The sequence below is a fragment of the Parasteatoda tepidariorum genome, chromosome 6, assembly GCF_982258835.1.
Source record: "Parasteatoda tepidariorum strain Cologne lab strain chromosome 6, Ptep-v5.0, whole genome shotgun sequence".
Lineage (NCBI taxonomy): Eukaryota > Metazoa > Arthropoda > Arachnida > Araneae > Theridiidae > Parasteatoda > Parasteatoda tepidariorum.
Window position 1 is genome coordinate 65,945,610 of NC_141760.1, and position 12,550 is coordinate 65,958,159.

General features: G+C 27.9%; 2 protein-coding genes across 11 annotated transcripts in view; one reads left to right on the plus strand and one right to left on the minus strand.

Moving 5' to 3' along the window:
* LOC107445255 (uncharacterized) overlaps window positions 1-5,841 on the plus strand; it is a 33,211-nt gene extending 27,370 nt beyond the window's left edge. For 6 of the 8 annotated variants that reach the window (XM_071178539.2, XM_016059608.5, XM_043050855.3 and 3 more), the window contains one exon: window positions 2,409-5,841. In XM_071178539.2, coding sequence (XP_071034640.2) covers window positions 2,416-3,111 — 696 coding nt within the window. In that variant the 5' untranslated portion in view covers window positions 2,409-2,415 and the 3' untranslated portion in view covers window positions 3,112-5,841. The remainder of the gene's footprint in view (window positions 1-2,408) is intronic. The other 2 variants (XM_016059611.5, XM_071178540.2) reach the window with 1 other exon arrangement.
* A 1,899-nt stretch (window positions 5,842-7,740) lies between these two features.
* LOC107448450 (mitochondrial import inner membrane translocase subunit Tim9) overlaps window positions 7,741-12,550 on the minus strand; it is a 35,657-nt gene continuing 30,847 nt past the window's right edge. For all 3 annotated transcript variants that reach the window (XM_016063640.5, XM_016063639.4, XM_043050822.3), the window contains one exon: window positions 7,741-8,013. In XM_016063640.5, coding sequence (XP_015919126.1) covers window positions 7,876-8,013 — 138 coding nt within the window. In that variant the 3' untranslated portion in view covers window positions 7,741-7,875. The remainder of the gene's footprint in view (window positions 8,014-12,550) is intronic.

Consider the following 12,550-nt stretch of genomic DNA (forward strand, 5'->3'; position numbering starts at 1 on the left):
TGAATCAAAAGTTCCTTGTCTTCTGGATTGGATTCACAATTACAAGTCTACGGAGTAGAATATTAGCAGTCGTAAACCCAAAAAATAGGGTCTTCTGTTCAACGACGGCTATAAAATAAGAAAATAGGTCTTGAGGACCCGTGATGTTTCAAGGAATAGAGCGTTCGCCTTCCAATGAGGTGAACGGAGTTCGAATCCCAGCAATGGCTGGTCGATACGAATTCCGCAGTCGGCTTGCATCGACCACAGTGTTGACGTGAAATATCTTCAGTGGTAGACGGATCATGGATTTGAGTCCCCTTGCCGTTAGGCTAACCATGGTAGGTGCTCGTAGTTTTCCCCTGCATGTGACGCAAATGCGGGTTAGTTCCATCAGTAAGTCCTCCACGAAGGTAAATTTCCCCCAGTTCTCGACTACGGAGTAGAATTTTGGTAGTTATAAACCCCAAAAATTGGGTCGGCTGTTCAATTACGGTTATAAAATAAAATAAGATAGATCTCGTGCCGTGATGGCTCAAGGGATAGAGAGTTCGCCTTCCAATGAGGTGAACCGGGATCGAATCCCATCGATGGCTGGTCGATACAAATTCCGCAGTCGGCTTGCATCGACCACAGTGCGTGGAATATTCTCAGTGGTAGAAGGATCATGGGTTAGAGTCCTCTTGCCGTCACAAGCTAATCATGGTAGATGTTCATAGTTTTCCTCTGCATGTAAAGCAAAAAAGTCCGCGGCAAAGGCAGATATCTCCCACTACTTGATACAGGAGTTTCCTTGACTTCTGAATTGGGTTCAAAATCACAAGACTACGGAGGTGAACATTAGCAGTCGTAAAACCAAAAACTGGGTCGGCTGTTTAACAACTGTAATAAGATAGGTGTAAAAGTATTGATGGAAGTCTGCAAAAACATTTCTTGTCTTGACCATTTCGAACCAATTATAATGTTACAGGTTGCTTGAATAAAGCTAAAATACAGGATATGTAGTATTATTTTACTGAATAATCTTTATAGAAAATATTTATATAAAAAAAAAAATTACATTTCGCGATGCCCGTAAGAGAAAATAAATTTCTAAGTGGTCCCTTGAACTGTTTAAAGTTAGTAACATTTTCATAAAGAGAGAAAAACGTATTTAACTATTTCATGAAAAAAAAAATAATAATCAAGTAAAAACACGAATCTTAAAGTGCATTGCACCGTTATGATTTTTGTAAAAAAGTTTTGCTCCAAAAAACTTTATCAATTCTAATTTTCTTTTAAACTGCTCCTGCTTATGATGTTAAAATTTTAGTCGCATTTTCATGAAGGAAAAAACTGCCATGTCGAGAAACAATAAATCAAAATCCACAGTGAATAGCAACAGATCTGTAAATTAGTATTGCAAGAAATACTTCAGTCCAAATATATACTTTTCATGGAGCTAATTTATGAACTATACCTTATAATAATGGTAAAATTTTAATGACATTTTCACTGTAAAACTAGAGATTTAACTGCCATTTATTAAAAAGGGAAACTCAAAACCAGTTTTTCTTTATCTTTTTTTTTAAAGTATGACCTTTATTGAAAATAAAATTCTGTTAAAAATGGTAGATTTTACGGTGATAATATAATTAATTTTGAAGCTATCCTTTGTAGTGTTATAATTTTAGTCATAAAATGTAGCCAAAATTCGATTCATAAAAGAATCGAATTTTGGCTACATTTAAAGCTATTAATTAAATTTAGTTTGATTTAATTTTGATATAATTTTTTTAAGTGGAGATTCAAATTTTGGAAAAATTCAACGTTAGAATTCAACTTCGCCAGGCAGAACTGTTTTCTTCCTTTTTAAAAGCAGTAAGGAAAAAAAAAAATTTTTTTTTTTGCGCTAACGGAAATGAAAATCGGTTATTTAAAAGTGTGAACCCTACAAGACAAGGTGTTCCATAAGGACCACCCTTCATCGATATTTTTAGAATCCGTGTTAAAAATATAGTTTCAAAACACTAATTAGAAATTGCAAATAATTATTAAAGGGAGAAAAATCAAAAACGTTTTCAAAATCTAACGCATTACTACTGAGGAAGGCATGATTGAAAATATTAACACTTGTTTTATTGTTGGAGGAAACAGAGTAGTATTTAAAGGGGGGATTTTTAAAAACGCATGGGAAATCAAACTGGATTTTTATCTTGTCTTCCTCTCTAGTGATTAAGTAATAATTAATGTTCACTTTGATTTAATTTTTATTAGGTATTAATTAGTTTATATTATATTAATTAGTCATTAGTGCTAATTAATTTTCACAGTAGAAGTCTTTCGAACTATTAAGATGGCACCTTAGTACATGAAAATCTGATGTTGTGATAAAAGCTATTTTAAGTGTTTCTTTATTATTTTCATAGATTTTAAAATTTGTTTTATAGGCTAACCATGTTATACGATGTCTCTACATTACTGTTTCTGCTAGCAATAGCGGCTGCTGACACAAATTATCATCAAAGACTTAAATCAACAACGAAGCCAGACATTTTAATCGAGAGACCTTTGTTACCCAAATCATTTGATCCACCAACACACATTAGTGAGTTTACAGATCCTGACACAGGCCTCAATCCTTTCCTTGATTTAGAGGAAGGTCCCACTTTCATTGGTCGAAACATAATGAAAGATGAAACTCGACATGATCCCCCTTTCATGGATTTTAACATTATGGAAGGAGATGGATCGAATCGCCAATGGCTGGAATTAGGCGTCCCAAAGGAACCTATGGAAGAACCTATTTCCAGATGGGTCCCTTTTGAAGAGGAAGTAAAGCTGGAAGATTTTAATTTTCAGACAACATTGCAAACATATCCTACTGATACTGATCAAATGATTTCATTATCACCAACTTCTGATTATGAGCAGGTGCATGATGATGAAATGTATGAAGATAATGAACAAAGAGTAACTAAAGAACTGCAAGACTCGGTTTTTTCAAATGTCACAGCAATTTGTGCTACATTGGCAATAATTATTTTAGCAATTGTTCTTAGTATTTTGGGCGTTTGTTGGTGGAGAAAAAGGTTTAGATCAAGGACTACACGATCACCCACAACGTTAGAAAATGGAGAGTTAAAATGTTGATGTAGATAAAATTTATTAAGTATGTAGATAAAAATTTTTAAATGAAATCAACAAATGCTTTTATAGCTAAAAACTTTGAATCCTGTCTCCCAATTGAATTACACAGGCTAAAAATAGAAGTTCAAAAAATTTCATAGAACCAATTTTCTTTTTATAAGTGCATGGACTAAGACGTCAATGTTTCATTGGGTATTACAAGCATGTACACTAAAATAATCGATTACAGGTTGATTAAAACAAACATTTATTAAATTTAAAGGTTTTTTTTTTCTGTTAGAATATGTATTTAATTTTACCACAAATTCTAAACTTTAAAGAGCATTAAGTGATACATATTAGAATCACTAATTCCCTGATAACCAAATTTTTCATCTTCAGTGGAATTTTCTATATTATTAAGTGCTAATTAGTTAAGAGATTTTTTTTGGGGTGGGGTGGGAGGAATAGGTTGATAATTATTGTAGACATTTATTTTTTATTGAAAGCTTGTTTAGTTAAAGACTTCAAAGATTGATTTTTTAGTAACTTAAAATTGGTTTAAAGTGTTTTAAAATGATGTAGTAAATACATTCAAGCTTAGTGTTTCTAAGATGTGGTATGACGAGCAAAATGCACAATTTTTTTTAAAAATTTCAGTGAACTTAGTGCAGAATTGCATTCAAATCAACAAAGGACATTGGAAAATGCATCTAAGATTAACTACTTCGACAGAAACACAAATTAACTCTCTCTTGTTTGAGACAGATTTGTCCACAAAATTAATATCATAAAAATAAATTTTTTATTTTATTTTTTTTCATCCATAAAAGTAGCAGTAATGAGATTCAGACAGTTGATATGAGCACACACCGATTTTTTGTTCACAAAACTTTCAGTTCTTAAAATTTTCATAATTTGGAATTCAAAACTGCTTGATATGATTTCATGTGTAAAATATTTGTTTAAGAAAGGCACAAGGTTATTATTTTTTTTTTTTTAAATTTAATTCACTACTACTAGCTGACATGCAGTAGGATGGAATGGAAAGAGGGAAACTTTTTGAATAAACAGGATGTTCTGTAATGACTATTCTTAATAGATATTTTAAGAATTCTGGCCAAAAATGAAGTGGCATAAGTATTTTAATGTTTAAATAAAGGAGAAAACAAAACACTATCAAAATTTGATTAATTATAACTGAAGAAAGCAGGTCCGAAAATATCATTCAGAGAGTAACAAACAAAAACAGAGAGGAGTGGAAAACTGATTCTTAGAAACACCTCCAAATTATATGAGGCAATCAAACTGGTTTTAATGTTTTTAATTCCACTTGTATAACAAAATATTTTCCAGCTTCCAACAGATTTTTAATTTTTACTTTAGCATACAAAGTAAAGATTCTATTATTTGCATTTTAAGATGCATACTATGTAGTTTTTAATGAAGCACAGAGAAGTAAATGCAATTAAAATGTTCTATTACTTTTTTTTTTGCTCTTGTGGGATCTTAAGATCCCACAATTAAATGAACTTCCATATTCAGGTTAGTTATGGCTGCCTGCATTACAACAACACTTTGTTCATAATATGTTTAAAAATTATTTAAATATTCTATTCAAGAATAATGGCGAATTTAAGAATTTTATTCTTGAATTACATAACTAAGTATAAGTCTTGATGGTAATTAAAGGCTTAAACTGGATCTGATTACAATGAATCACAAATTTTTTTATTTGGAGATTGATAAAAAATAATCTTTGAATATGGCACATGTATTTTAATTTATGATTTATTAAGAGACATTTGCCATAGGGAGTGTAGTTTCAAGTAACTTTTCTTTCAATCTTTTTTTTAATTAAGAATTACTAATTGATAAGCAGTCAATTTAGCACGAATATAGTTAGAATGATTACACTTTTCTGTTAGTTAAAAATTTATTTTAAAAATCGATAATTGTAGATTTGTAATTTAAGATATGTTGAATTAGTGTAGAATAATTATGAAAGTATTTTGATTTTTATCATTTCAAAATTAAAATAAATTTTAACTCAGGAATATTTAAATGTATAAAATAGGAAACTACTTTTAAATTATTATAATAAAACATAATTTGTTTCAAAACACTCTGTTTTAAGCAGAGCGAGTTATTGAACTAGAAGTGATCTTTTTACCTATAAAATGTATTATAACAGGCTTAATGGCCTGACTCCTCATAATGATGTATGAATTTTATGGCATGGTTGTTGCATTCGATATTCTTCTGTACATATTTTCTCTCTCAATATTAAACTATATTATATATTACAATATTTAATGTATGCAGGAATAACTTTTATTACTTTTTTTTATAATTTCACATCAAAATTCATGCAAATTATTATAACATTTTGTACATAAAGTTCACTTTGTAAACTTTTGTTTCCTATGGAAATAGCTACATGAACTCATAGTATTTTTTAGAGTCTAAATTATTATTATGAGCTAAATGTGTCAAAAAAATTATATTTGTATTAAAGAAATTATTTGGTAGAAAACTTTATTTTGAAATAATTGGAATAAACTTATACTTATAGAGGTAGAAAATTATAATTTAAATTACACATAGTAAATATTTAATAAGTTCACTTTTTTACGATTTGTTTAAATTTTAGCACACTTTCAAGTTTAAGTTATTCCACAAATTTTTGAAATTATTATTGTTATATTATTTTATGCATTACAAATTGGAATATTATTAAATCTTGTTACTTTATTGTCTTGTTTTCTTTTTGTTAATAACAAATTTCATCTGACATTTTGTTACAATTTATTATCCAACTATATAATCATATAAATATTTCAGTAAAGATATTGACATTAAATAAACAATTAATTAATACATTTGGACTTTTTAATAACATTATTATAGTAAGTATAAAGTTATACTTCTAAATACAATTAATATTTATAAATTTTAAAAATCAACTATATTTGGAATGTTGCAATATATCTAGAATTTGCTCTAAAAAAATTTCAAGACTGAACTTATTTTTTGATTAATTTACACGGTCTAGCATTGCTTACCAGAATCTCCAAAAATTTATAGCTGACTGCAAAATGCACCAATCCATGATAATGGCTTGTGTATTAAATCAATAATTTGTTTTTTTTTCTTCTAAAAAAAATAAATTTTTTTTTTCTTTCTATTTAATTACTTTTTTTTACAGCAAACAAAACAAAAATAAATTGTAGCCAACCTCATTTAACTTTTCACACTAATCACCAAGTTAAAATCACTGATATAAACCACTAACTTTTTCTGAAAGCCACTCATTTCTCTATTTTTCCTTTCACAAATATATTTTTTCCCTAACTGGTACTCTATAAATTTCTTTTCTTAATAATAGTAATTTAACTTAGACTAGCATTCCAAAACATCAGGGAAAAGTGTAAACTAAATCAGATTTATATTGCAAAATAGCACAAATTTTGTTTATACCAGCAAATGTTAAAGTTCAATCCCATTCTTTCATTGCAATGTGACATTATTTGATCATTTACAATAAATAGCATTTTCATTAAAATTTATTTAATTTTTGTTTATTTAAAAAAAAATCTCATATTTTTAAAGAAAAAAAAATTAATTGAAAAAATAATTGGGAAAGAAATATTAATTGATGGGATTTAGTCCACAGATTTTTTTCTCAAGACTGATTTCAGTCCCCAGGACTGAAGAGTGACACCCATGGCATAGGAACAAGAATACAAATATTTTCACCCATGTGCTATTTATTTATGGAGTTAATGGTTTATATGCTACTAAAACTTAAAAGGGTAAGAAAACAAACAAAAAAAACTGTTTGCTTGCTTCATATGTTATGGAAATCTGAAGTATTAAAAAGTGAAGTTAAAAGAAATATTTAAACTGTAGATAAATTAGAAACAAAACCACATTAGATAATTCATACTAAGAATAATTAAAGATTGTAACCTTCAGTTGATCAGGCAAAATCGAAAGCATCAATCGACTGGCATTATTTATCAAAATTCAGGTTTTTATTTTTGAGGCATTTGCTTATACCTCTTACGATAGTTGCACGGCGATTCATCAGGAGGCAGAGATAATGACTAAAGTTTAATTAAAAAAAGTTCTCACTATTCAAGATCACAATTTATTTTTCATTTTTAATTTGAAAAATCATTTGATCACACAAAAACAAGTTTTTGTAAAAGTACACCAGGGAAATTGAATCTACTGAAGCTGAATTGAATCTACTGTATTGGCAACAAAGTAAAGCATAAGTTTAAGTGAATACAGAAGATTTCTTCTACTTCAATTTTGAACAATTTATTCTACACTCAGTCTTTAAGTGCTAAGATATTTTCACCCTACTTGATTTGGCATCTTGTAAACATTCAGTTATAAAATATACTAAAGGATGAGCATAAAAATGTTAGGTAAGCACTTCAATAAATAAATAAGTACTCATAATGCTGCCACTAATAGTTATAAGTTTCCAAAGAACGAGTGGGTAGTTCACAGAACAAATAACTGATACATTGTATAAATGTGCATGACTTATAATAAGTTTTCGATATCTTAACAAAAATTTTTTCATAGCAAGTTCAAAATTCTCATGACATACTAGAGGGGAAGAAAAAGACTAGAACATATATTCCTAACATAAACTTTAATGTTTAGGTTTATGTACAACAGAATAGCAAAACATGAAACAAATATAGTGACACTTAGAGCTAAATATGGTATGTAAATATTAAGTATGACAATGAGTATCTTATCATTTGATTAAAGAGGTAAACTTCCAGTCTTTTTAGCAGCAGCAATTGCATTTTCATTAGATATAATCTGAAATTCTTGAAATCTTTGAGATATTCTTTGGTTCATTTTCATATATTTTTCCATACAGTTGAGAGCACATTTATCCTGTTAAGGAAATTAGAATATTAGACAAATATATAAAACAATTTCAATAAGCAGTTTTAGATAGTTGTTGGTTGCTTTAATTGATAAAAGAAGATAAAAGCATTTATCTTTGTATTAATATTCTAAAATCTGTTCTTAAATCAAAAATGTTTTGTCATTCATTATTTGAAAATTTAAAAAAAAAAAAAAAAAAAAAAAAATGAAAAGGCAAAATTTACAAGCTACCTGTTACAAAATCAACAAAATTTAGGCTTACACCTACTTATAACAATATCAAATGACATAAACCCATAAATTTTTTGCTTTAATCAAAATCCTTTCTTCTCATCATTTAAATTATAATTATACATGAAGAATCTTATTTTTTAAATCTAAAAAATATATTTGGAAGCAAAATATTTTATTTTTCAAGGTGTTCATACTGTTCAACAATAATCTTTGATGTTACATTGTATTTATTCATCACAGCACAGTACTACATATCACATAATACATTTGTTTGACACATTAGTTATTTTGTGGAATTCAACAATATACATAAATTTGTTTTGTAGTATTAATAATTTGTATGTCTTTGCCTTATAATTAAAATAACGAAGACTCACAAATGTTTTGGATGTTATGTTATTCGTGTTATTATTAATGATTTTGAACTTGGAGCAAATTAACTTTAATTCTAATAAAAACATAAAATAAATTAATGAAATAAATTCCAAATATTTTAATTTTAGAATAATCAAGACTTATTAAAAGCTGAAGAGTTTTTAAAAGTAATAGAGAATGCATATCTTTCAAAACTACTAATTTCAAAACAGCCAAGTTGTAATTATATATGGTAGTGTATAGCGTGAGGATGCCTGTGAATCCTCAGGAGACAGGATGATCCCTCAAGGCATGTTTTCAAGCATGCGCAGTATACTAATCATAATGAGTAACGCCTCCTCCCTGTCCTTCCTAGTCAGATGACTACGCGATAGAAAATGGCGAGAAATGGTATTTCAAAAATGCGACTACTTCAAATTTATCCAAAACTAATCAAGGATTACATAAAGGGTATGTGACTATACTTTATTCAAAATATTTATTATCTGCCTTTTCACTAGAAATTTATACCTCCTTAAGAGTTGAATGATCATTTCTTTAAAATATTTGACTAACGAAAATCTTTATTTGATGTCAAAATGTGCAATGACTGGTGGATTACCAGAGGAAACCCGAATAGAGAATGATTTTTAAATTTAAATATGTTTATGCAATCCTTTGTAATAGTATTTAACGAGCATTTAATAATATATAGAGAAAAGGCAGCAATAAATATATAGAATAAAATATATTTACTACTCATAATACTGTGTTCCCTTTTGTTCACTCATTGACTCAATAGAATATTCATAAGATTGCCATAAATGACATATGAAAAATAAATAAAAAAACATTTCATCAAAGCAATATATTATTTAAGCAATAATGAACTTCTACTCACTGTTATAAAAAAATACTTTATTTTCTTATAAAAAACATTAAATTTTCAGAGTTTATTTCTTATTCCCAAAAATTCGTTTGAAATTAAATATTTATATATAAAAATATAGGGTTTTTTTTTCATTAATTTTAATTCATAAAACTTTAAAATATGCAAATTGATGTCTTTAAAATTTTTACTTTAAACTTCAATTTTTTTTTATTGCTATTACAATTAAGGTGACGTTCCCATTCCTTATTACTAAAAGCATTCCGAAAACAAAAAATCCAAATAAATATTGAAAAAAAATACCTTTTAATTTTACCTTAATCTAAAAATATAACTTCTTAAGAGACATTTGAAATTTTAATTCAAGTACTTAAAAATGTTTCAATCTTCATAATGCATTTGTTTTTTACTCAAATTTATCAATTTCATTTCATATTTTGTTTTTATACTCTTTCATTCAGTTGATAACAAAATATGTTACAATATAAAGATTTAGTTGAATTAAATCATAAAACAGAGTCTTTGCTAGTATGGATTATATATTTTTTATTCTGTTAATAGATGGCTGCACCAGTTATTTAAAATAAATAATAATAGTTCATTTTTAGTTAGTGGAGACGTATATCGCCAAAAGATGGCACTGAGATACATTGGAATTTTAATTTTTGTCTGGACTGTCAAATCTAGTGGGAGGGGAGGGGATGTTTGACGGATGCTCCTAAATTAGTGGGAATAGTTTTTTCTTCTTTTTTTTTTCTCTCCGTTTTTCCCTCTTACTCCTTTCGGAACACTTAGCAAGGATATAAGAATGATTTCTCGTACTTTTTGTATCTAAATTTTTAAGATGTCTCATTTCACATGTTTCTGTCCTTAGATTTTTGCTATGATTTTTCATTAATAAAAGCACTAGCATATTATCTTTTGGTTATAAAATTAATAGATAATGATGTAAAGCAGTGGAGCGCAAACTTTTTTCGACTGCGACCCCTTTTGAAGAGAGAAAATTTTTGGCGACCCCTAGAGATAAATGTTCACAAATACGATGTATATTTTCAGCATTTCTTTCGTTTCATCGAATAAAAACGACTCATATTAATTTTATTTATAATTTTAAGAAAATACTTTTTGTATAACACAAAAATCAGTAATTGCCATTTAATGAAATGTATGTGGCTACAAGTTTCTAATTATCTCATCGATGTTTGGATGTATGTTGCTAATTGCAATTCGCATATCATCTTCAGGGTTTAAACGCGAGCGGTATTTATTTTTTATTGAAACTAGTTTGCTAAATCCAGTTTCACATAAATGCGTTGATGCAAATTGTATTAACACTCTGATGGCATTCTTGCATAAAACTTGATATTGTTTTTCAACGGATAGCAAGATAGAGAATACATTACGCATTACGGTCAAAGAAAGAGTGGACAGCATGAAATTGCAATTAAACAGTGAGTGACGGCGCTTCTCTCTTTATATGTACACTGTATAGTATGCAGCATGCAGGGATAATGCATTTCATAAAAATTTGGCGACCCCCAAAGAACTTCTGGCCACCCCCACAGGGGTCGCGACCCCTAGTTTGCGCACCACTGATGTAAAGGATCATTAACTGAAAAATGAACCTTTTATTAATAAAATTATTCTTTATGTTTGTTATACTTTTTTAATTAACATGCATGAGAATTAGTCCACCCACAGCAAATGTTTGTTTCACATCAGTGTATCATAAATATTCATCGTAGAGTTAAAACCTTTGTTTATTTTATTTAAGAAAATATTTCACAATTTTCTCCAATTGAAAACATTTGATGTTGCACGTAGTACTTTCATTTATTATTTATTCATTATTATTTTTTATTTTTTTCGTTTTTTTTTTTTTTTTTTTTTTTTTTGTTTTGCATTCTTTCTTTTACTGAAATTCGATGAGTCACGAAAAAAATTTCTTAAAATAGTCTATAGTGATTTTATTTCCATAATTTTACTTTTTACTATTATAATAATGCAAACTGAGAAAAAAATCTGATTTAGGAACTTTGGATAAATGTTTTGCTTACTCTTTTCATTATCTATAGTACTCATTGTAACTTTAACAGTAAAACGTATTTCAAACTGTTAAAAAATTTTTATATTATAACGTTTTATTTATTTATTATTTTTTTATATAAATAAAAATCAACTGCACATATAATATTGAAACTTGAAATATGGTTCTTGCTTGAAATATGGATAATTCAGAGATGCTCTCTGTTTCCCTAATTCCCCATCAAGAGAGAAATCATTAACCCTCTGGCGCTGGCGAAGCTGTAGCGATGCCAGCCGACGCCACTTTCCGTCATTATTAACAAATCCAGAGCCGTTTTTAAGGATGGGCCTGGCCCAAGGCATGTGGCAAATGATTGAATTAATACGTTCTTGTAGAAGGGGACTCGAAACTTGATTTCTAAAGGGGTTGTTTGTTTTACTCAATTACTGCAAATTCTTGGAAAGGGGATTTTTGTATGCCAGCCAACAACAGTAGAACAATACAAATGTTTCTTTCTATACATACATACTAGAACATACTTTATGTTTCTTTTTATTTTTAAAAAATTAAAATTTTTATATGACAGAAAATTTGAATTATGTGTTTCTAATAATACTTGTTTTCTTAAATGTATTGACCACACCTGTTTTTTGAGAAGCAAGTTTAAAAAACGAAATTAGTAAATTGATATTTTTCTTTTATATAAAAATAATACAAAATTATTATTTGTACAATTAAAATAATTATTATGAATATGTAATTATAAATTTAAAATTTTTAAATTTAGCGAATAAAAAAATATTAACGATAATTCTAAATTTATATTGCAAAAATTCATTTATGAAATCAAAATTCATAGCTACTAATAAATATATTATTATTAAATAAAAAAAATTCCTTTACGATGACATTGTTTGCTTAGAAAATATATTATTATTATTGTTAAATGAAATTCTCCCTAGTGTAAATTCAAAGAATAATAATGAAGGAATTATGAGACTGAAACACTAAAAAAAAAAATTTAAAACAAATACTTCCAT